The sequence below is a fragment of the Aspergillus mulundensis genome, assembly GCF_003369625.1.
Source record: "Aspergillus mulundensis strain DSM 5745 chromosome Unknown scaffold_0, whole genome shotgun sequence".
NCBI lineage: Eukaryota > Fungi > Ascomycota > Eurotiomycetes > Eurotiales > Aspergillaceae > Aspergillus > Aspergillus mulundensis.
Genome location: NW_020797888.1, coordinates 4,639,462 through 4,664,661, shown reverse-complemented (window position 1 = coordinate 4,664,661; position 25,200 = coordinate 4,639,462). Strand labels below are relative to the sequence as shown.

Sequence of the window (25,200 nt, the reverse complement as noted above, 5' to 3'; positions counted from 1 at the left end):
ATATAAAAATATTAAAAAAAACTATTAAAATTTCTTATATTTATATAATACTAGCCTGCTAGTAAAAATTTTTATTACTATTTTTATATTAATTTTACTAGTAATAATACCTTTTTAAAAGCTATAAACCTTTTTAAATTAACCCCTATGCCATGGTATAAAACCTAGTAAAGGTATAAGGCCTGCTAGTTAAAAAAAAGTAAAAATATTAAAAAAAAAACTTTACTTGTAATCTATTTTACTATAAAGTTATAAAAACATGTATTAAAAAAATTAGCTAGTAAGATAAGCAGGTGGTAAAAAAGGTAAAAAAAATAATAAAAGTAAAAATAATAAAAAAAACACTGGCGGCCATAAATAATATTATTATTATTAAAAATTTATTAAATACTAAGTTAGTAGCTAAAAATAATATTAAAAATTAAGGCCGCGGAAAAGGCCGTGAAAAAGGGTGTACTAAAGTACTTATAGTAATTTTTAAGTTATTTTTAGGGAGTTTTAGCCTAAACTAAAAAAAAAAATTAAATTTAGCTGTATTTTATTATATTTTTAAAAAATCTAGAGTTATTTTTAAAGCAAGTAATTAAAAAATTAGTTATTATAATAAAAAAAGCGTGTTATAAATATATATTTTAGTTTTTTAAAAGTATATTAATTTATATATAATTTTTTATATAAAACTAAGTACCTGCGTGTTAAAAACCTTTTTACTTTTTTTTTTTTTATATAAATAAACTTTTAAATAGCTTTAAAATTAATTTACTTTTAGGTACTTTTATTTATATATAATTTTTTATAAAAAACTATATACCAGCGCGTTAAAGGCCTTTTATTAAATATTTTAATAAGGCCAAGGGGGGGGGTGTACGTAGTTACCGGGCGCTTTTTTAATTAGGATGTTTCTTAATATAGCTTTGCTTACGTTAGGCGCGGCCCGGGGGGTACACCTAGTCATCTGGGGGGTGTACGTAGTGCGACCCGTGTTTCAGCTGCTGATCGCCCCCAAATTCAAGGACCACGACCGAGTCAGTGCTATGGCTTGATATCGTTAAGGAGCACCTGGAGCCTTGAGGCTGTGTCGTGGTTTCATAGGGCACGATCCCCACGATGTCGAGTAGCTTTCTTTCTCATCAATCATCTTGCTGTCAAACACGAAAGATGAAGTCCATCCTCCCCCTCCTAGCACTCACCTCCTCCCTCCCCCTAACCCTCGCCTGGCTCCCAGGCGTCGAAAAGGAAATCTACTCAAGCACAGGCACCAACATCTTCAATGCCTCCGCGACCTCAAACTCCCCCAGCAAGCGCTGGCTCCCAGCATCCAACAAGATCCGCGGCGTCAACCTAGGCAGCCACTTCGTGGTCGAGCCCTGGATGGCCAGCAACGCCTGGAACACTATGGGCTGCGGCGGGCAGAAGTCCGAATTCGACTGCGTGATGGCGCTTGGCCAGGATACAGCTGATCAAGTCTTCGCTGACCACTGGGGGTCCTGGATCACGCAGGACGATATTGCCCAGATGGTCTCGTATGGTCTTAACACGGTGCGCATCCCGGTGGGGTACTGGCTTAAGGAAGATCTTGTGTATGCGGACTCGGAGCATTTTCCGCGTGGTGGGATGAAGTATCTTGAGGATGTTTGTGGGTGGGCGAGTGACGCAGGCATGTACATTATTATTGATTTGCATGGGGCGCCGGGGGCGCAGGAGGCTGAGCAGCCGTTTACGGGGCAGGTATGTTGGATTCCATTGGATCTTGGTGGAGGTGGGATTGGCTGACCGCGTCTAGTATGCCCCGACCCCCGGCTTCTACCAGGACTACCAGTACGACCGGGCGCTGGAGTTCCTGGAGTGGATGACGACCAACATCCACCAGAACAACAAGTTGCGGAACGTCGGCATGATCGAGATCGTGAACGAGCCTGTGCAGGATGCAGGGCAGGCCTCCTCGATGATCAACAGCTACTACCCCAACGGCTTCACGCGCATCCGCAACACCGAATCCTCCCTCGGCATCACCAGCAACAACTACCTGCACATCCAAATGATGAACGAAAAATGGGGCTCGGGCGACCCCACCTCTGCACTGAGTGACAACTACTTCGCCGCCTACGACGACCACCGGTACGTGATATACGACTCCAGCGTCGCCGTGACCAAGGATAGCTACATCGCTGCCTCGTGCGCCGACAACCGCGGCGGCAACTGGCCGACGATCGTGGGCGAGTGGAGCCTCAGCGTTCCGGATGATGTGGAACATACCGCGGACTGGGAGCCGTCTTCCAACGTGGACTTTTATAAGCGGTGGTTTGCGGCGCAGGCGATTGCGTATGAGAGGCAGGAGGGGTGGGTGTTTTGGGCGTGGAAGGCGGAGTTGGGGGATTATCGGTGGTCGTATAAAGGTGAGTTTTTGCTTGATGATGGTTTGGTAAGGAGAGGAGATGGCTGATTGTTTCGTGTAGATGCTGTCGATGCCGGCGTTATCCCGACGGACTTGGATAGTATCTATGATAACTCGCCTTGCTAGGTCCAAGGGGTTTTGCTAGTCGAGGCGCCTGTCACGCTATAGCCATAGCCGCATTATTCTTTTCTGCAATGGAGCTGCGTATGGGTCTATTGGAAGTGCTGCGAATACAAGGTTCGTCAATATATTGATCGTGGTGATTAGGAGATGTAGCTATACTTGACGACGCAAATATGTGGAAGCGTCCGACAAAAAGGCGCAAGTTCTCTTCGCTCAATGATTGCTTGCTTAGCGGGCTAGTCAGCCTTTTGGTTTGTATGTTTATGTTTGATGTCGCTACCGCGCGAAGCTGTCATGAGTCAGTCGTAAATGCCATTTCGAGGAGGATATTTTGTTACTCAAGTTCTTTTCGTGGATGAAGCAGAACTCATACTCCGTGGCGGCGACCGGGGTAGACGAGCCCCAAACCATGGCTACCCGGAATAAACACACCGAAAGATTCCCCATATGCATTGGTGATGCTTCTGTTACTCTGGATAAGGGGGGCCAGGCAGGAGGCGCTTCCTGAACGACTGCTGGGAACGGCAGATGACGGTGATGCGAACTTGGGAGTGCTTGAAAGGTCTGCAGTGTGTCAAATAGTCTGTATTCCTGTATTCCTTTAAATGTTGATTCCTACTCTACTAAGTCTGCGAAATCGTTCTGTTCGGAAGGAGCTGCGCTGAACAGCACCGTCATGAAGCCGCAATGGCAGCCGCTTCTCGCACAACAGGCCCCATTAGCAATGCTTCCACCAAGCTCCCTTGCCCAATCGAACCCTTCCCCGGCTGAAGAACAAGGAGAGCGTTGGCACTGGCCAGACTTCCGACCCGAGAGCTACGCTGTCCTACGCCTCCCGCACCCGTGCTTGTTGCATAAAGGCGTCCATCCTTGGGAGACGCCGTGATAACGGCCCGATGGTACTCGGTGCGTTTTGCATCGAGCGGGAAAGAGTGCGATAAGATTACTGCAACAAGTGGTAATCCGAGTGTAGGTGTAAGGCCCCACGCAACCTGCTTCTGACCAAGGCCAATAAGCTTGTGAAGAGACGGTAGAACAAAGAGGTTCAGGGTGACGAGTGCCGAGGCCGGGTTTCCCGGGAGCGAGAAGATGAGCCTGGATCTGCGTTCGGAGGATGTCGGCTTGAATGGCACCGTGGCAAACGTAGTTGGTTTGCCTGGTTTCATGGAGACGCGGCCAAAGTGGATTGTTCCGCCGAGGGAGCGTTCGATAGTAGGTTTAAGCAAATCGAGCTCTCCCATCGAGACACCCCCGGTAGTGATGATCATGTCAACGCTGGACTTCCCGACTCCGCGGAGAGCATCCCGGAGGCTTTGTTCAAGCTCGCCTGGGGGCGTATCGCGGGCTATTCCCAGGTCGACAGCGGGGATACCCCATGATTTCAGGCAAGACAGGATAGAGGGCCGGTTGGAGTCTCGAATCTGTCCTCCTTGCAGGGTTCTAGGGTCATCGTGCTCTACAAGCTCGTCACCCGTACTTAGAACTCCTACAGTAGGCTTCTTAAACACCTTAACTGTCTTTGTCCCTGTGGCCGCTAGTAAGCCAATCTCCCCACCAACAGGCGTGATAAGGTCACCCCGCTGGAGAATTCTGGATCCAAGAGAAACATCGCTTCCTGGTTGGCGAACGTTCTCATTTGCCATTATTTCCCCAGTCAGTATCTCAACAGTTGCCTCTTCCTTGCCATCAGGCGTCGATGACACTAACAAAGTATCCTCGACCATGACCACGGCATTTGCATTCGGCGGAAGAGGAGCGCCGGTGGTTATCCGGGCGATGGTGCCAGCCTCAAGCGGTGCCAGAACTCCGCTCTCATTGGCATGGGTAACGGAAGCCACCGGAAAAACACCTTTTGTACTTGTACTACCATCAGGAGCCTTAGGTGCGATAATAGCATATCCGTCAACAATGCTTGCAAGGTATGCGGGCACCGCCTCGGCGGCGTACACATCTTCCGCGACGACGTATCCAACCAGATCAACAGTTACAGGAACCTCGATTACCTCAGGATCAGGAGTATAGGATAGAACCAGCTTCAATGCTTCGTCCACAGACAGCATCGGGTACGGTGACTCGCGGTATCGCCGGGTTGCGCCTGCTGCGGGGTCATTTGACCGCTGTTCTAAAGGGGTTGTATGAGCTCGGGGGACAACATGCCCATGACCATGACTGTGAGAGTGGGAGTGGATATGGTCGTGATGGTGGTGGTGGTGATCATGCGACTCTGGCTTGACTCCAGCTTCGGCCTCGAGCTTCTTCACCCCTCCAGCGTGGAGCGTCCTCGAATCTGCGCCAGCTGCTTGGGTACATGCATGAGGCAGTAGTTTGATAACAGCCTCTAGGTTCTCTTTTGCACCTTTCGGGGAGCCGGGCAGTGTGATAACAAGTGACTTGTGTCTTGTTCCCGCGACGGGTCGAGCCATCATGGCGACTGCATATGTTAGAGTTGAACTGGACAAATTGGGGGAACTCACATGGTGTGACCTTCAACGATGAGGCAATCATGCCATGTCTGGACGTGTCAGTATCAGCAAACTGTAGCAGGGACATATGGTACATACACAAGACCCGGTGCATGGCGATGGAGAAGAGGCGAAACAGCCTCGGGGGTGATATCCTTGACAGCAAAGCCAGTACCACCGCTGATAAGAATAAGATTGACTGGGCTAACGCTGTCCGCCCATTCGCATACAGTGCGCTGGATCTGAAGTACATCGTCCGGTACTATTCTAGTGATTGGCTTCTCCCAAGGCCCGTCCGGGAAGACATCGGTCAGCGTGTCGATAACTCGGTCCGACGACGAATCCTGAGACGCGGTGTCCGAGACCACTAGGATGGCGGCCTTTAATTGCTGCTCTGCCATTGTGTTGACTGTAACTCGGAGACGACGAGAGGCGGCCCAAGAAGGAAAGAGGGGAGGCCGGGGATTCCTTCTTCCGGATTCCGACCCCCCACGCCCACCTCCGGCTTTTGTTTTCTCCAACAACCACGACTCCAGACTCCACGAGAAGATAGAGTTCAACGACAATGCGCATCCCTCCCCCCGACCACAGTCTGCTTCAATTCCTCCGGACAGCACTTCAGGTCCACCATCGCTTCATTTCCGGCTCCTTGTCTCGTGCAGAGTCGCCAGTCTACGTCATCGGCAACCCCTCGGCCGACCTCGACTCGATCATCTCCTCCCTCGTCTACTCATACTTTGCGAACAATCGTGTCCCACGCGACTATCCACGACCTCATGTTCCGGTGATAAACCTCGATAACGTGTCTGCCGGCCCGGAGCTCCGCAGGCTGCGGCCAGAATTCATCAAAGCGCTCGAGCTGTCCAAACGCGATGTGGGGGAATCTTTCGAGGGGCCGGTGCTCAAAGAGTACTTTCTGACGGTTGCGGACTTTGCAACGCAAATAAAGGGGCGAGAAGGAGGGCAAATACAAGCGGACTCTGTTCTGGTCGACTGGAATGCACTGCCGGTGCGATCTTCGGATGATCGCTCAGGAAAGGGATCGCTGCCTGGCTTGCCAGTGGAGTTCACCGTTCTAGGCTGCATCGACCATCATGTTGACGAACAGTTCCTTCCCCCTATTGCTGGCACGCAACCTAACCTTGTAGCACCCACCGGCTCGTGCTCTTCGCTCGTTATCTCCGAGCTAGAGAAAATGGGGATTTGGCAGAAATCCCAGGCCGCGTCTGCAGATGAAGAGCAATTGGCAAAGCTCGCCCTAGGCCCGATTCTCATCGATACAGAAAATCTCCAGTCAAAACATAAAGTGACGAACTTCGACACTTCCGCTCGCGATTTCCTACTTCCCAAAGCGACTACCACCGATGCCTCGTGGGATGTTGATGATTTCTACAATGAGATCTTCGAAGCGAAGCAGAATAGTCTAGAACTGCTCACCGTGGACGAGATCTTTGGCCGAGACTATAAGGAGTGGGCCGAAAAGCCTTCTAGTAGCACTGACCAAACGCCGCTACAGATCGGTATCTGCTCCGTGGTCAAGTCAATACCCTGGATTGTTCGGAAGGCCGGAGACTCGCACGTCTTCATCAATTGCTTGAAATCCTTCGCCTCAGAACGCAAGTTGGACTTGGTCGCCGTGATGACTGCGTTCACTTCGAAGGACGGCCAGTTTTCCCGGGAATTGCTTGTTTGGGGACTCAACCGCGGCGGTGAGAATGCTGTAAAAACATTTAAATCTAATGCGAGCTCGGAATTGGGCTTGGAGGCATGGAAATCGCTTGATGGTGATCACTATGCTCAAGACATCGAAGATACGATAAGCACCCCGGAGAATGGTTCCCACCTTTGGGTACAAACCAACTTGGCCAAGACTAGGAAGCAGGTCGCTCCTTTGGTCCGAGCAGCAGCAGCCTCTCTTTAGCGCCATTCCATCCAGCAAGCCGAGGACGACGCCAATTGAAACCACCGATAATCCAGTGAAGGACCGAAGATGTTCGAAAGCCGGGCTCCTGTAGAGCCAGTCTGCCGGTGTCATTGCCTTGTCCCCATCTATCAGTCCCTAGGCTATGCAGAAGTCCATCTGTCCCTGGGCTGCGCGCGGAACTCAAGAACAATCTACTCGGAAGCTCAACTCCGCGGCCAGAACAGTCAACTTTCCCTAAGATATAGCTCCGTAACCTAAAGCCATTGCGCGATCTTAGCAACTCGAAGGGGATTCAGGCGCACAATACCAAGAAGATGGCCACGCCCTCCCAAAGTGTGATGAAACCCTAAATTGGACAATGAACTATTCCATGGTCACGCCACCTATTGTCCGAAACGGCAGGCTACCAGATACATGCCTTAGCTGGGAACTTTCGCAATCCACGAGGTCTACGACTCGTTAGGGATAGCCATGATCACCACGGCCAGGATCCTGATGGAGTCAATAGAATCCTTAATGCAGCCTCTTCCCATTCAGGTGGAGGTTTACCGGAGTCAAGGATCCGGCCGATAGTCAGCGCGCCTAGTTGGTGATCACAGCTGCCAGCGGGGGCGCACGGTTAGCCCATTATGGTGCGTGAGAACCTTAACGAGTAATGAGATGGCTGGTCGTCGACTCGTCGATGCGAAAATCGGCAAAGCGCTTTACAGTCGCCTAAAGGATGGCTTCAAATTGATTGATGAGTGCTACAGTTCTGGGCAGGGGGAGTCAGTATATATGTCGAGCGCGGCACAAAACCTGGTTCAGGGCAGGGACCCATGCCCGGACAGAGTCGAACACGGGCTGTCCAATTCCAGCGCGGACGAGAACGCCAACGCAAATATCATTTTCTCTTTGGTCGAAATGGTTCCTAGGAACTCAAAAGTCAGCCAATCCGAGGATCCTGTGACGATAGGCGTTTTTGACTTTCTTTGTTCTGGTCTCGGCAGAGGATTGGCCCCTGGCATCTCAACATCTATCACTTTCGGCACACCACTCATTTTCTGACGTCTCCTAGCTTGATGGCTTCCTCGGCTGAGAGCATCCTGGGTTGGAAGCTCGTGTCTTGAGTGCAGCCATATCAATCAACACAAAACAGCGGGCCATACAACTGCCGCACAGAGTGGCCGTTTACTGGCAGAATCGGCCCGACGTGACTCGAAAAGGGTGATCCGTGTCTATATGAGGCTCGATAGCTCGCACGTTGTCGATCCTGCGTAAATCACCCTGATCCAGGTCGGCTTTCCAATATCCGCCAATCGCAGTGATTTGTACCTCCAGCTGGGTCTCATCGAAGGCCTATATCACCATTCCAGGCCCCTTCTTCTCCATCGTCTATGTTGACAATGCCTTCATTCATACACTCGTTATGGATCCAGGCAAGGATCCCGATCATGACGTTTATTTCTTGGTCAGCGTATCTTTCCTTGCCATCACCGCATACAACACGATGGAGCTTTTCTGCTGGATTCTCGATTATTTCAAACGCTGGCAGGGCCTCTACTTCTGGAGCATCTCGATAGCAAATCTCTCCGTCGGCGCCTTCATGGTCATTGCGACCTTTGCGACCGCTCAAGCCATCAAGCCCTTAGCCTTTGGCATCGGCACCGCTTTGGTTGATCCCGCCATTCTCGTTTCCACCGCCCTGGTCCTATACTCGCGCTTATACCTCATCACAAGAGGGCGCATTGTCAAATTCGTGTTCTGGCTCATCATCATAAGCTCTTTTTTCATTTACATCCCATCAGTCACTCTCCTAATGGGTGCAGCCGCCGGAGATCCTCGCTTCTTCGGCACCACCCTGGAGCGCTTCAACGAACGCTACACATCGCTCGGCTCGATCGGCCGCGAACTCCTCATCTGCGGAATCTACATCTACGAATCACTCCGCCAGCTCAAACCAATCATGTCGCTGAAAGGACGCGCAGGCCGCAAGGTCCTGTGCCATCTGATCGCCGTCAACGTGGCCGTCGTGCTATTGGACCTCATCGCGATCTTCCCGCTGTGCACTACGAAGTGGCACATTGGGCAGTGGTACCGGGGCGCGGGAATCCAGTACGGCATTTTTGCCCAGAGCGTCAAGCTCAAGATTGAGTTCTCCGTTCTGAATAACCTTGTCGAGTTGCTTGAGGCGCCGCTGAAGAATGCGGGGCTGCCGTCGACTGAGAATAGTCAGGCTGGTCGAGACACGTGCACGTGTTTGCAGGGGGAGGGCCTGACGCCGTCGCATTCAACGGGCTGGACGAGGTAGTAGTAGTAGTAGTGATATTTAACGCCCCGGGGATTGCTAGGCGTATGCTTACCGTTCTAGACCTCCCTTGGGGTATAAGGGCGTGCCGCTACAGGGTAAGTAGCCTATTTAAATAATTTATATATAAAAGGCTTTTAATTTTAAAGGGCAACTCTTGCTAAAGCTTATGGGCTAGGTACTTATTTTTTACTTATTATTTTAATATATAGCCACTGGCAGGTGTTATTTATTATATACTTAATAATTTAAATATTATAAAATGCAGGGGCCAGCCCTAGTTATAAAAAAAATATATAAGCTAAAGCTAGTTATATTAAAAAAAGTATAAAATAAAAAAAAAAAAAATATAATAAAATAAAAAGGAATAAAACTATTTAGTACTAGGTTAAATAATTTTTATAAAATTAAGGCGCGGGAAGCCCTAGCAAGAATAAATAAACTTATAAAAGTTTATAATTTTTAATAAAAATATAAAGTTTTTAGGCTTTAGTTTGTAAAGGTACTTCAAAACCTTAATTTTAATTATTAATAATATTATAGGGCGCTAGGGCTATTATTAAAATTATTATTAAAAGTAATAATAAAAAACTAGGTATTTAGGGCTTTTGCTTCTTTTATAAAAATAAGTAATTTTTATATTTTTATATTAAAAATATTTATAATATTACTTAAAATTATTATATAATAACCTTAATACTAGCTAGTAATATAAAATTAAGTATTTTAATATAAGTTTAGGCTATAATTTAACTTAATAAGGCTTTAGTTTTATAAGCTATTATTTATACTAGGTTAATAATTTTATAAAAGCACTATTTTACTACTTAGCTTAAATAATTTAATATATTTATTTATATAGGTTATATATCCCGCTTGTAATAGGCTATACCTTAAAAAAGTTAGTATTTAAAAGTTATACTTTTATAAAGGCTGCTTTATTAATTAATTTATTAGCTAGCTTATTATTATTAATATTTATATAATTAAAAAATTATTATAGGTAAATTATATACTAGTTTATAAGCTAATATAATATTTAAAAAGCTTAATTAAAAAATAGCAAGGGCTACCCGTGCATGTATTAAATTATTAAGGTATTATTAATATAAAGCTAGTAAATAAAAGCCTTAAAAAGTTTTTTAATTATTACCTTTAGTTTTTAAAATATATTAATAGCCTTAGTATTATAAATATAAAACTAGGTATTAATAGCTAATAGTTTTTATATTTAAAGGTGTTATTTATAATATATTATATAATTATAACCTATATAATACATGCCCTAGTATATTTATTTAAAATTATTATTAAAAATTATTACCTTTATTATTAATAATACTTACTATTATTATTTAAACTTTTTTATAGCTAGCTTCTTAGCCTTGCCCCTAGTAAGATTTTTTAAGTATTTTTAAAAGTAATAAAAGTAAGCTAGGACTAGCCTTAGGATATTTAAAAAAAGTACCCTTATAATTTATATTTTAATTTTAGGCTTTTAACGCGAGCCAGCGCCTTATTTTTATAAAATTTTTAATAGTATTACCCGCGCTACTAGTAAATTTTAGTTATTTATTAATTAAAGCCTTAGGGTAAATTATAATTAAGCTTTTTTTAATATTATTATTATAAAAAAAAGTTTAGTATTTTTAAAAAGGGTTATTATAAGTATTATATAAAAAATTAGAAGTATATTACATGTGGCTAAAGCCAGGGTTTTTTTAATTATTTTAATATACTAGCCTAGTTAGGCGTTAACCTTTAAGTCTTATGCATGTTTTTAGGCTTAGTTTTATTATTATATCATGCCTTAATATTATATAATAAGCTAAAAATAATATAAGTAATAATTATTTTATAAAAAGAGTTTATAAGTAAGCTATATATTATATATATTAGGTTATAAATATATTATATTACCACGCGGGCTTTAACTACTTACTTAATAATATATTAATATTAAAAAAGTTATTTATTAAAAAAAATACCTAGCCAGCGTAGCGCAGGCTGTTTCTAGCCTAATATTATAATAATTAAGGTAATTATTAATTAATTATTAACTATTAATAAGGGTAACTTGCCGTGCTGCTTTTAGGTAATATATAGTATTTTTAATTTTTTAAGTATAAAAATTATTTTATTTTACTTTTTTTAAGCTAGTATACCATAAATATTTTTTATTAAAAGCTTATAATTTATATAAAGAAAGTTACTTGCATGGCTTAGGTAAAAATTATTTATATAATTAAAGTATAAAATTAGGTTTACTAGTAATAGCTTAGTAATATATAATAAAAATAATATTAAAAAAAGGGGCAAGCCTTATAGTATATTATAGTATATTAAATATATTATTATTATAATAAACTTTAGGCATACTTTTGTGCTTTATTTATTAAAAAATTTATAATTAAGGCTAAGAGTATATAAGGCCAGCCTTGCTTTATTATTTATTAAAATAAGTATTATAATAAAATAATATTAAAGGCACCTAAAATATTTATAATAATTATAGTAACCTCCTGGTTTTATAAAAGTGCTATTTTTATATTATAGGTAAAAAAAGTTATTAAGTTTATAGCCAAGCACTTAGGTAAAGTACTATATTATTATAAGCTTAATATTTTTTATATTAATATAGTAAAGGTAACATAGCATGCTATAATTTATTTAAGTTTCTTTTTTAATACCAAGAGTAGTGCTATAGGGCGCTAAGATTAAAATAAAAACTTATTTTTTTTATTATTTTTTAAAAATATTACTACCTTTATAAGCTTTCACGGTAAAAAAAATATTTTAGCTATAAATATTAGTTATATAGCCTATATATAGCCTGCCTAATATATACTTAATAGGCCTTTAAAATATAAATTATTACTTAGTTTACTTTAAAAAAGGTGCTACTTATATTAATAATATTTTTTTAACCTTTTTTAATAAAATCTTTTTTAATTAATAAAAATACTTATTTTCTTGCTAGTGCTCCGGTGCTAGGGGATTAAAATTTAAATTATTATTTATATTAAAGTACTTTAGTATTACCTTTTTTAAAATATTAATTTTTTCCCGCGTGTTTTTAATTATTTTATTATTTATTAATAATAGGGGAGCCTTAAGCCTAGGCTTTAGCTTATATTATATTATTATTTAATATAGTTTTTAGTTATTTTTAATACTATTAATTATCTTAGTTTAGTACACATGTTTAGTTTTATAGACTATAGCCAGGAACTACTTTTTTTATTTTAGGGTAAGGTTTATTACCTAAGCTTAATAATTTTTTATATATTTAGTTAATTACTAGGGGGCGTTATGGCTCCCTAGGTTAGGGTATTTATTAATTACTTATATAGCTTTTATAATAATATTACTAAAAAATTTAATATATTAATTTAGTGTTTTTATATCCCTAAGTTCCCTAGGCTAAAAAAGAAATATTATCTTATTTTTTATTAGCCTAGCTAGGCGCTTAAGCTTATAATTTAATATATTATAATAATATTATTTTAGTGTTTTTTTTATGCCCTAGTATTATAGTAACTAAAGTTTAATAATTAAAATTATTATATAATTTAAATATTACCAGCGTGCGGGTAAATAAAATATTTAAAAAGGTTAAGTTAAAAACATAGCTAGCTTTATGCATGGCCATGCCTAGCTTATTAATATAGCTAATATTATTATTACTAGCTTATTTAATAATTTTACTACTATAGTGTAAGTTATTTGCTTTAGGCTTAAAGGTGTTATAAATAATATTAAAATCCTTATTTATTATATAGTTTAGGGTAGGGATTAGTATAACTAGATAATTAATTATTTTATAAATAGTTAATTTTTAATATATATTTAGGACTTTAATATTATTTACTATAAGTTATAATATATTTTAATTTTATATTAGGTAATATTATTTGGCGCGCCGCGCTCCCCCTTTATAAATATAAATAAGTATTTTAGGGTGCTTTTTTAATTAATTTTTATAGTTATTTTAAGTATTTACTAGCGCGTAGTACTTATATACTAGATAATTTTAGGTTTTTATGCTTATAGTGGTTTAGGGCTTTTAAATATAGGTAATATTATAGTTTTACTTATAAGCTAGTTATAAAATTATAATATAATTAAGTATAAATTTATTTATATTTACCTAGTAAATAGTAAAATCTTATTATTATTAAATATTATTATAGCGGTAATTACCGCGGTTTTTTTTTTAATATTTTATTATTAAAGCTTAAAAAAAGATTTAGTATTAACCTTTATTACCTGGGGTAAGAAAGGCGTGCCTGTGTTAATTAAAGTAAGTTAAATTAATTTAATAAAAATCTATTTAAAATTTTAATTTTTAGTATAAGTATTAAATCATAAAATATAGTGGTTAGTAATTATTATAAAGCCTTATTTATTTACCTTAGGTTTTTTTGCTACATATTTTTAAGGATTTTTTTAAAATAAAGCTTATTTAATTTTAGCCTAAAGCTAGGTATTAGTATTAACTTAGGTATATATATTCTAGTATTAACAGGCGCTATAATAATATATATTATTAAGTTTTTTTTAAATAAGTAAATTAATATTTTATTTTTATACTTAGGGGCTGCTAGATAGTTATTATATTTTATTAGCTATAAACTTAAGTAGTTTATATAATATATAAGGTTTTTATAATTAGGGTTATTAAAACCTAGGTAATCCACGGTTATTATATTATATTATATATAGTATATTACGCGGTTATATTATGCTAGGTAGTAGTACTTTTAATAACTAGGATTATATTATAAAACTAGCTAGTATTTTTTAATAAGTTAGTAGTACTTACTTTAGTTAAATAAAGTAAAGGCCTTAGGCTACTTTAAAAAAAATATTATTTAAGTAATTTATCTAGTGCTAGAATTAGGCCTATATTTTAAAAAAATAAGCTTAACTAGCTTTAGTCTAGTTTAGGCTATAACTTTATTTTAAATTAACTTAATAATATTTATTTTATTATTATTATATACTTTAATAATGCTAGGCACTTCTTGCACCATGTAATTATATTATTTTTAAAAAATATATATATTAATAATACCTAGGGTATAATAAATTATATTAATTATTTTATTAATTATTAAAAAATTTTTAATAAAAAGGTTATTAAAAATAATAGCCTAGCTTATATAAGTGGTATTAATTTTAAGAATAGCTATAATTATAATTAATTTTAACATGCACTTAATAAGGGCTTGCTAAATAATATATATTTTTAGGCATGTTATTAACTTATTACTAAAAAAGGTAATTAGTATTTTATAATTATTACGCGTGGTTAAGGCTATAATAAAGTTATTATATATTAATTAAGTTACTAAGGTGCCTAACTTAATAATTAAGGGTGCCTTGCCTAAGGTAGCGTTAGTTAAGGTAAAAAAACCTACTTTAAAAAAGGTAGGCTAAGCCCTTAAATTTTTAAGGGTTAAATTTATTCCCCCCTAGGTAATAGTCTTACTAAAAATTATTATAATAATAAGCTAATTATATACCCGCAGGGGATTATAATTAATATTATTAATATTAATATAACTTTTTAAAAAAATAAAGTATATAAATTTATTATAAATATTATAAGTAAAGGCTTTTTAATCCTAAGTTTTTTACCTAGCTATAAAGTTATTAATAATAATTATAAAGCTTATAAAAATTTTATATTTAATATATGCCTAGTACTTTTACTTATTAAGTTAATTATAAAGGGCCTTTATAACCAGGCTAGGTTAAAAAGTTAATATATTATTATTTTTAATAATAAAAAAAAAATAAGCTTACTAGGGCTTTTTTCCCTTTTACCTTTTTATAATATAAAGGTTAAAAAAAAATAGGGGGTTTTATAACCATGTAAAGTTAGCTAAATTAATATTTATAAGCTAGTTAAAAATATATATCTTAGTTTTAGCTATTATACTATAAAAAGTAATAAAAAAGGGGAAAAAAGGTTAAAAATAAAATTAAAATAATAAAAATATATATTTATAATAGTTTTAAAGTATTTAGAGCCCTTATTTAAAGGTACCCCTAGATTGCTGAGAGTTGTAAAGGTGGGGCTGGACGAGGATGTTGTTAGAGGGTTTGTCCACGCCTGAGCGGTCTTATCGCGTGGGAAGTGTATAGCGCTGGACGCGTCTGGACTTTCGTTGTATATACTTATCTTCGTCCCATTGCATAACTGCATTTTCCTTGTTTATATACATGGCCTAGACTAGATTCGGCCTGCTGGATACCATACACTCGTTTGTCTTACTTCATTATGGCGCTTGTACTACTTCGGGTGGCATTATACCGAGTCATGAAACGGCAAGTTAGGAACGTTGGTTGATGGATCTGACTCTCACCTGCTGTCTCGGGATATCCGACACGACTCACACCCTTACCCGCGATCAATGAACGTTCAACAATAACTCGAACTGCATCAGATCAATATACAAAGCACAAATGCAGACAACACAATCTGATGCTCGGACTACGAATTTCTACGAAAAGAGGTTGGCACCCCCATTCTCATGGTGTATGGGGATAATTGCCTCTTAGGTTTTCAACCATCTGCAGGCACGATACTTAGCTGACTGACTGTAGGCTGCGAGTTCGATATTTGATAGACTACTTCGTCCTACCGTACAGATGACATCGGCCACTCATACCCCGAGATAGCTACTTGGGACCCAACATCTTTGTTATCATGATGTTCTCCAGCTACCCGCCCCCCACAGTCCCCCACACTGTGAGCTCAGCCGGGATATCCGACATCGGCCTACAAATACTCACCTCACCTCATACTTATATCACGCCTCAGCAAGCCAAGCCAGCCTTACTCAACTAGCCTCACCACCTCACACACATCAGATAACCACTATGCTCCCGTGGACATCAACAACACCATGGCTCTGGCTCCCGTCTACAACCCCCACATTCACCGAGCGCCACTCCACAGGGCGAATCGTGCTCTTCCGGAAGACCTTCACTCCCTCTACACCCCTTGAAAAAGCCCTTATCCACGTCTCGGCGGATACACGGTATATCTTATTCCTCAACGGCCGACGACTCCTCTTCGGTCCGGCGAAGTCGTATCTCGATGAATGGAATCACGAAACAATCGACATCGCGCCGTTTCTGCGGCAAGAAACGAATGTTCTGGCTGCGAAGGTATTACGATACTCCCCAGCAAAGGAGGGGAATATGGGCATGGCGAGGGGGCCAATTGGGGGATTCATCCTGCACGATACTACGGACTCTCTAGGGATCTCGACAGTGTCGGGTTCTGGGTGGAAATGTGTGCCTGATGACAGCGTCCGCATCAAGCCGAGTGCCGAGTGGAATCGGGCGCTGGGGCCGCCATTTATGCAGATTAATGAGGAGGTCAGTGGGGATGTGGAAGTTGGGAACTGGCTTGATGCCGATTACGACGACGCGGCTTGGTTTGACGCTGAGAGGGCCACTGTTAAGACGCCCATGTTGCCCATCTTAGAACCGTGGAGGCTTGTGCCTAGGTCTATCCCGCTGTTTCCGGAGGCTGAGGGGCGTTTCTGCGGTGTAATCAAGCCTGAGCCGTCTCACGACCAACCAGACTGGGAGGATCTGATATTGAATGATGGGATTGTGGAAATCCCGACGGATACAACCGCGACCGTGATTCTGGAAAACGAGGAACTCATCACGGCGTTCCTGGAGTTCAAATTCAAGGGAGGTGCAGGGTCAACCATAACAATCCGCTGCGCAGAGTGCTTCGAGTACCCGCCACCAAATGGAAACCCGAACCCCTTTGCGCGGAATAAGGGCGACCGCGCTGATACGAATGGTATATTGGTTGGACCGGAGGATACCTACACCATCAACTCGAATTCGACCGAAGAAGAAGGCGTGTATGAGCCGTACTGGTTCCGCACATTCCGCTACATCCAGCTCTCAGTCCGCACCTCCTCAACGCCCCTCAAACTCACAGGGATAAGCTACCGCCGAACCCACTATCCTCTGAATATAAGCACAACCCTCCCCCTCTTAACATTACCATCTCTCGAAACCCGCAAATGGAAAATCAGCCTGAGTACCCTCCTCAACTGCATGCAAGAAACATTCACCGACTGCCCCTTCTACGAGCAGAACCAGTTCGCGTTCGATTCTCGTCTGCAAATGTTATACAGCTACCAGCTCTCCTCGGACGACAGATTAGCAAGAAAGACAATAAACGAGTTCCATGCCTCCCGCCGGCAATCCGACGGCCTTGTCGAGACGCATTTCCCCACGCCCTTTCCTGGGATAAATATCCCCGTCTTCTCGCTTTCTTGGGTGCTCATGGTGTACGATTGGGTTATGTACGCTACTGCTGCGGATACACATGAGGGGAAGCGGTTTGTGAAAAAGTTCCTGGGCGGGATTGACGGTGTGCTGAATTACTTTGATTCTGCGATTCAGATGTCAGGAATCGGCGAAGGAATGGTCGGACGGTTCGATGAGAGCTCAGATGACGTCTGGCCATTTGTCGACTGGACGGCGGAGTGGTCTTCTCTCGGGCCGGGAGGGGATTTCAAGGGCCTTGCTGTGCCGCCGGCGTATCGAAGAACCGGGATCGCAAGCTACAATAGCCTTTTCTACGCATACGCACTGCAGAAAGCGGCGGATGTGAATGAGTTTGTGGGACGACCCGGAATCGCAGATGAATATCGAGAAAGAGCGAGGAGGGTCAACGACGCCGTAACCCGGCACTGCCTGCGCACGGATTCAAACGGCCAGGAGGCCCTACTCGACGGGCCCGACTCACCCATATCCGAAAAAAGCCAGCACGTCGCGGTCCTGTCCGTTCTCTCCGGTGCCGTCACCGGTTCCCGCGCGATGACCCTCCTCCGGCAAGCCCTCCACCCGTCCACGAATTCGGGGTACGTCAAGTGCTCCTACGCGCACTCGTTCTACATTCTCGAAGCCGCTGCCATGGTCGGGGTATACGATGGACTGAGAGATGTCTTGCTGCGGCCGTGGAGCGATATGGTGAACATGAATTTGACGACGTGGGCGGAGAGCGCTGCGATGCCGCGGAGTGACTGTCATGGGTGGAGCTGTGTGCCGATTTACGATGCGGTTGTTGATGTTGTGGGGGTTAGGCCGGTAGCTCCCGGGTATAGGCGTGTGAGATTTGAGCCCAGGGTTGGGATTTGGGGGGAGAGCGGGGAGGCGGTGGTTAATGTTGGGGTTGGGGGTGAGGCCAGGGCGGTTAGGGTTTCTTGGGGTGATGGGGTGGTTAGGGTTAGTCTTGGGTTTGAGGGCGAGGTTGAGGTTCCGGTTCCTAGGGATAGGCGGGAGGGTGTTGGGGAAGTGCAGTATAAGGTGAAGAAGATGAGGAAGGGCGAGATGCTGACTCTGCCCATGCAAGTATAGATAAGGTGGCTGGCTCAGTAGTAAACGCGCACGTACTGAAAGAAATCCGCTGCATAAAGTACCTACCCTGTGCTCTCAAGACGGTCGCCGTGAACCCGAACCCATTGCATTTGACTATCGACACAGATCTTGTTGCTAAGGCATCGGAGCTTGAACTTCATGCTTTGAGTATAGTACACTGCCCTCATTGGGCTTACTGGCCGGTAGCCCGAGGTACATACATTCGGGTACGCCTTCGAGCGGCTGGACACTGAGGTCGCTGTACCACTACCACCACATCATACCAATTAATTGGGGTACTGTAGATGTGAAGTGTGGTAGCCTGGGTAGGGCACTTGCACAGCCTTCTGACGGGGGGATTCGAGAAAAGACCCTGGGGAAGGAGTACTGTCAGCAGCTTATCTACCCGTGGACCATATGGTAGCTTCTGATGCCTGGCTCAGCGTTAGCATCTCACACGCATGAGGTTATGGCTGAGCTGTTCTCTACAACCCTACCTACCCTAGTGCAGAGGCGTCACGGAGGGCTACGCTGCCCCATTGCTGCACCTCCCCCTCCTACCCATCTAGATCCATACATCCCACTATACACCAACATCAACCATCCCCGAAAACACCACCCACCGCCCCCTCGAACTCGGCCCCCTCGCATAATCCGCATACTCCCCATCCAGCACCTCCACATCAAGCGCGACCCGCATACACCCATCCCCAAAGAACATCGGCTCAAGCTCCTGGTTCTCCTCCGTGTTCACGGCAACCAGGTTCACGGTCGCATACCGCCGCAGCTCAAACGGGCACAGCGTGAGGGTCCCATGCGGCTCGAGCACAAGCTCCCCGCTGGCCAGGTCGTCCCCGTACCGATCGGCCTCAGCGTAGGATGTGAGCGTCTTCGTGTCGTTCGCGGTGAAGGTCTCCTCTTCGCAGAAGTAGTCGTAGTATGCGCTGGAGAAGAGGTGGAAGCGCGCTCGAGACGTCGTCGGGCGGGATGCGGATGCGGATGCGGATGCGGATGCGCTTGCCGGCGTGTCTTTGTCTTTGGGCCTCTCCCGTACGGCGGCGAGGGCGAGATCGACGCGGTCTTCGCGCTTTTGGTCTTAACGAGTTGAGCCGTGGGGAAAGCGCCCAGGACCGCAGAGTGGCCGCCAGAGCCTGAGGCGGGACGTCCGGAACAGCCTAGGGCTACTATGGATGGATGGATGGTAGCGAAAGTCAAGGCGGAATCTGTCCATCGCAGATGGGCATTGCGTAGAGGGACGAGAGGACCCTCTAGGATCATCGTACTCGGCCGAAACGGGTACTAACGCACGTTCATGTAAAGGCGCTGGCGCATACTATACCTACCTACTACAAAAACCTCGACCCGTTGATCCAAAGCTCGCTAAGACGGCGTCCGTCAGAAGGTAAAGAGAACCAACAGGCAATGAGGCAGAGTTAGCGTAGCAAATCTTTCCCTATGCTCCAGTCCTACTGAAGTTGAAAATAATACGCACCGGAGGATGCCGAAGCCCTGGGCGGGAATTCAGAAACGTAAAACAGAAGAAGAGAAACGGTACCTACTGGTTAGAACGAAACGAACCTCGACCATAGATGAAGATCAAGGTTGAATTAACCACATGATAGTCTGCGTTCATTAAATTTTGTCGCTAGGTATCAAATAAAAACCCCGTACCTAGGGCACAAAGCAGAACTAGCCCTAGCCAGTCTGCATACCATCATAAATCTAAACATACATGAAAAGAAAAACACTAGGACCCGAAATGCGGCGCATTAAGAATCAACCCCATAAGACACCCCGCCAGCGTCCCCGCAATCGGAATCGTCATGATCCATCCGAGCCCCAGCAGTCCAACCCGTTGCCAGTTCACGGCCTTAAGCGTTCCATTGCACAGACCGACGCCGATCGTCGCGCCGGTGATGCACATGGACGTTGAGACGGGAAGCTTGTACTGGGAGAAGACGAGGACCGTGATGGCGGCGCCGAGTTCCATGGAGCACCCGCGGGAGGGGGAGTGGTAGGTTATTTTGTTGCCCATGACTGTAAACATCCAAGTTAGCGTCGTTCTTTCTTATGTGGATAGGGGGGTGCATTGAGAAGAACATACCCTTCATAATATTGTACCCGTACGTAATGAGGCCGATCGAAATCATAATCGCCAGGACAGCCAGCTGCCACACCGGAACCTCGGCCTTGCTCTCGCTTGCCTTGCCGGTTGTCCAAGCGGAGTACAGCACAGCCCAAGGCCCAACCGAGTTACCGATATCGTTGGCGCCGTGCGCGAACGACGCCGTGCACGCCGTCAGAATCTGGACGAAGGAATACGTGTGCTCGACTTCGTTGGGGTACTTCTTCGCGTGCGAGTATACGCGCTCCATGCGCGCCCCCTCAGGAGTCCCATGGACACCGGACTGCGCGGCGTGGATGTCGTAGTGCAGACCGTACAGCAGACCAACCGTAACCATAGCCGGGATGCGCTTAAGCAGGATCTTAATGTTGTGCAGCTCGTAGATCTCGCCGGAGCCCATGGGGTTCTCGTGGAGCGTGCGCATGGCCCAGGCGAGAGGGCCGCGGCCGCGACGGAGCTTCGCGTGGAAGCGCTCTTGGCCCCGGGCGACGAGCTCCTTGTAGTCGAGCTGGGCTTCGGCGGCGGAGGCGGAGGTGTTGTTCTTCTCGGACTTGGCGGCGGGTGGGAGTGGCTCGTCGACGAGGGTTTCGGGGGAGCCGGGGCTGGGCAGGTCGTCGTCTTGCATGACGGCGTAGTTGGGGACCTTTGCCGCGATTTCACCTGCTGAGTCGGCGGGGGCGGGGCGGGAGAAGAGGAGCGGGCCGTAGATGAACTGCCACCACTTGAGGGTGTGGTCTTTCTTTATGACGCGGGCGTGGGCGAAGGGAACGAAGAACAGCGCTGAAAGAAGGCAGACGGCGCCGCCGGTTCCGAGCGTCACGCCGACGATCCAGCCGGTGGGTTTCTTGGAGAGGCCAAGGTTGGGCGAGCCCTTGTACACGATGGACAGGCAGCAGATTGTGCCGGCGATGAGGAAGAAGAAAGGGGCTGTCCAGACGGACCAGGGGACTGGGTTGGAGCGCACGTGCACGACGAATTTGATCAGCAGGAAGATGATTGCGCCGAAGCAGCCCGAGATAGCGGGTGCCATTCCAAGGCCAGCGAAGATGGCGCCGAGTCCGCTGCCCTTGTTCCAGCCCCATTGCACGGAGGATGCACCGGCCGTAGCAACGCCAACACCAGCGATGGCCGAGACAAGCGAGTAGGTGGACGAGACGTGGGTGGAGTGACGGGTACACCACATCACCCAGGATGAAGCGGCGGCGAGGGCGCAGGCAAAGGCCAGCATCTGAACACCGGCATTGCCTTCAAATGCCTCGGGGGGGATGATGCCGTTCTTGATTGTGTCGGCGGTGCGGGCCCCGACGGTCACGGCGCCCAGGAACTCGAAGATGGTGCCGAAGACCATGGCTTGACGGTAGGAGATGGAGCGGGAGGAAACACTGGTGGCCCAGGAGTTGGCGACATCGTCTGCTGCTGTTAGAATGGAATTGAGGGAATCAAGGGATAGTGGGGTAGGAAGACGTACTGGCACCGTTGTTGTATGCATCGAGCATGGCAAAGATGGTGCCGATGGCGAAGATGTAGGTGTACTCGTGGAGCACCATCTTGACGGTGAACTCTCTGATCTTTGAGGCTGGATTTCAGTTTCTTGTCTTGTCTGACCAGGATGAAAGTCGGACAGAAACAGGAGGGGTTGAGCTTTTAAACCTGGCATCGAGGACGCCCACGTGTGGATGGGATGTTGCAGAGCGCTGGTGAGACCGGCCTGACAGCAGCATGAGCTGGACGGCGTCTCCGGGCCCTCCTTCCAGAAGACTGCGCGACATCTGTCACTGCAGCACGTTTGGCCTGCCACGGCTGCGATTCGCCCAGCCCGAAAGCATATCTGGGCAGGAGCCATGGCTTAGCGCTTGGCATAGTCTGGGCAGGCCGCTTAGGGCTCCTTAAGGTTCCGGTGGCGGCCAATGCCCCGGCCGCCCCTCCGCACGTGGTGGGGCCGCCGCCGTTCATTCGCATTGGCTGGCCGGGGTCTCGATTGCGAGCAGCCTTGACTGACGCTTGACCAGCCTTGACTTGCCTTGACTTCTCTTGACAGTGCTTGACTCGTCGTCCTGCGAAAGAGGGCACGTGTGTGCTTGCCCGACTGGATTGGAAATGTCCGCGACGGAGACCGGACGTCTGGTCCATTTCAGACTCATTTCCGATCGAATCCCAGACTAGATGGAAGTTATCATATACTAACTAGGTGCTAAATGTCAGCATCATTCTCAGTGTAGCACCACATACACGCCTGCTTACATCCCTCGGTTAAGATGACATGCCAGACCCTGCTTTCTCTCGATGCCAATCGAACCCGCACGCGAGGATCCCTCTTCTATCGACAAGCCACACCACGGCATCCCTGACCCGGTGGCACTCGTATCGGGCCCCACGCTCGGAGCTGAGACAGTCGCCACGCGCGACAGACGACACAACGTGGTCGGACGGCTGCAGTGGAACGATGGCTGCAGTGGGACTCGAAGGAGTCGAAGCAAGGGCATCGGGCCCGATACGCGACCCTTGCAGCGCCCGCAGCCCGGCCTGACTAACGCAAGCTGTTGAAGACGCCGGGCAACTGCATGGTGGCACTACAGGTGACTGCAGGTGACTGCACCGAGGTTGCCTCCTAAGTCTCGCAAAGGCCGAGCCCTCGGTAGCAGAATCGCACTCGTTCGCGGCATAGTCCTAGACATCTCGGCCGTCTTTTATCCATATCACGGTGTCCCAGCAGCTCAATCATGTTCTCGGTCTCAGAACGCCGCTTCATGCATCGCCTGCGGACATACCTTTCCTATGCTTTAGGGCGAGTTTGCGAACCCCGAGAGGACTCGGCCGTTACGCGGCTGATTTGGAAAGACAGGCTGCGTGGGTAAGTGAACGTTCATCCTCATCGACACCACCGACAATGTATAAGGCCGCTGCTACATATCGAGGTCCGCCGTCGTGACCCTAATTGGCTTGGTCAGTGAATTGCCCTACTCCGAGAAAACGTTATATAGGCCGCTGAGACCGTCATGCTTTGCCTCTAGCTCAAAACACAAACTCCAGTTCCATCCAACGCCTCACTCACCTGTATATCCGTCCAAAAGTGCCGGCTCTTTCGTCCCCATCGTCGACCCATAACGTGCTCGCCAGACTGACAATAATATCACCGCCACCGATAAACTGCCTGAGCACGAACCCATACCCAATTTGGTCTATTCTGCTCATAGGTGTTTTCCCTTTACAAACAATCTTCTCAATCTCCTTGGCACGTTCTTCAAATCGGTAATCCACGTCGAGACTGGGTAGGAGATAATAAATCCACAGGAACTTTGCTTCGAATCGATACCGTCCCGTCACATCCGGCCATCTCTAGATTGCCGACGGTGGAAGCTGGAGCAATGGAGATACTGCCTTAAGTACTCCGTACAATCCTCCGAAATCCACTTGCACGATGCCACGGCTGGAGCCCGAACCGTGGATGCCCGATCGCTCAGGATATGCTGACAGTTGACAACAAGATTGGCGGCGAAGTAGGCAGTCGCTGGTTTGTTTTCGCCCAGGTGCGTCGTGCTTCAGCCCAAGAAGCGCAGGAGAGAGAGGCGACGTCGCACACGGTACACCTAATCGATTCGAAGACTTCGTCGGATGGCTTGGAAGTCGCCCCGCCATCTCTGCACATCCCTGCCCGTTCCCCTTCCCCTTCTTGTTGAACAAGGCCGATTGAAGTAACGACGCTAGGAATCCTCACTTTTACCAGGAACAAAGTAGTCCTGGGGTCGTTTCGCGCTGACGGAACAAGTCCGAGCAGCTCGGGCTCCTTCACCTTCAGCGGCTCTCCCACGGCACTGGAAGACACCCTGTGAACTGGTCGTATAGGAGAGTGCTCGCAGTGCTGGTGTAGTGCTTCGCCCAGCGAGCGGTTCCTTGATGAATTTTCCACGACAGCATATGCGCCAGCTGGGTGAGGTAGAGTGGGACGCTGGAAAGTGCTGTGGGCGCCGCTTAAATTCAGTCTTCCGTGGGTATTTAGGTAGCGGAGTACAATCCTTCCCGCACTCGAGGCTTAGGACTCATCATTGTTGTCTCTCGTTGGATTCTGTCTTTGTCGCTGGGTCATTCGTCGTCCAAGTGCCGTTTCGGCTGATGGGCAAACAGACAACTGATGGCGGAAGCTGAGAGACCCTCGAGTAGTACCGATTCCTCTGATTCCTGAAAGACCTCAGCTACCTAGCTGACCACTGAGAAACACAAGCGACTCCTCACTGATCCACCCTGTGCGTCACATACGAGTATTGCTGAGATGAGTCCAGTCCATCTTCCGCATCTCCTGGAGAATTGACCAGATAGGATGGCAAAGAATGGGCCGAGAAAGTATGCGCAAGGATACACGATGATGAGAATGAGGTATCCAGGAAGGCGGAGTTGTTGAGGGGAACATTTGGCTGGGGATCACGAGACCTCAGTGCATGTCCACGAGTGCACGTGCTGAGCCTGCCTGCTCCTCCGGTCACC

At 45.5% G+C, this 25,200-nt stretch overlaps 6 protein-coding genes across 6 annotated transcripts; 4 read left to right on the top strand and 2 right to left on the bottom strand.

The window, feature by feature from the left end:
• Window positions 1-1,158: 1,158 nt before the first annotated feature.
• On the top strand, window positions 1,159-2,521 carry DSM5745_01278 (glycoside hydrolase family 5 protein; the record flags this gene model as incomplete). The annotated part of the gene is made up of 3 exons (XM_026743294.1): window positions 1,159-1,728; window positions 1,784-2,396; window positions 2,457-2,521. 3 exons carry the CDS (start codon window positions 1,159-1,161, stop codon window positions 2,519-2,521), a joined length of 1,248 nt encoding a protein of 415 aa, XP_026609139.1.
• Window positions 2,522-3,192: 671 nt separating this feature from the next.
• DSM5745_01277 (bifunctional molybdopterin adenylyltransferase MobB/molybdopterin molybdotransferase MoeA family protein) lies at window positions 3,193-5,381 on the bottom strand (the record flags this gene model as incomplete). Its single annotated transcript, XM_026743293.1, has 3 exons — window positions 3,193-4,949; window positions 4,993-5,030; window positions 5,080-5,381. The coding sequence occupies 3 exons, from the start codon at window positions 5,379-5,381 to the stop codon at window positions 3,193-3,195; spliced, it is 2,097 nt and encodes a 698-aa protein (XP_026609138.1).
• Window positions 5,382-5,545: 164 nt separating this feature from the next.
• Window positions 5,546-6,901, top strand: DSM5745_01276 (putative exopolyphosphatase; the record flags this gene model as incomplete). Its single annotated transcript, XM_026743292.1, has 1 exon — window positions 5,546-6,901. One exon carries the CDS (start codon window positions 5,546-5,548, stop codon window positions 6,899-6,901), a length of 1,356 nt encoding a protein of 451 aa, XP_026609137.1.
• A 1,411-nt stretch (window positions 6,902-8,312) lies between these two features.
• DSM5745_01275 (uncharacterized protein) lies at window positions 8,313-9,194 on the top strand (the record flags this gene model as incomplete). Its single annotated transcript, XM_026743291.1, has 1 exon — window positions 8,313-9,194. The coding sequence occupies one exon, from the start codon at window positions 8,313-8,315 to the stop codon at window positions 9,192-9,194; it is 882 nt and encodes a 293-aa protein (XP_026609136.1).
• Window positions 9,195-16,082: 6,888 nt separating this feature from the next.
• DSM5745_01274 (uncharacterized protein) lies at window positions 16,083-18,596 on the top strand (the record flags this gene model as incomplete). The annotated part of the gene is made up of 1 exon (XM_026743290.1): window positions 16,083-18,596. One exon carries the CDS (start codon window positions 16,083-16,085, stop codon window positions 18,594-18,596), a length of 2,514 nt encoding a protein of 837 aa, XP_026609135.1.
• A 1,747-nt stretch (window positions 18,597-20,343) lies between these two features.
• DSM5745_01273 (inorganic phosphate transporter) lies at window positions 20,344-22,851 on the bottom strand (the record flags this gene model as incomplete). The annotated part of the gene is made up of 4 exons (XM_026743289.1): window positions 20,344-20,633; window positions 20,701-22,131; window positions 22,190-22,297; window positions 22,392-22,851. The coding sequence occupies 4 exons, from the start codon at window positions 22,849-22,851 to the stop codon at window positions 20,344-20,346; spliced, it is 2,289 nt and encodes a 762-aa protein (XP_026609134.1).
• Window positions 22,852-25,200: the final 2,349 nt, after the last annotated feature.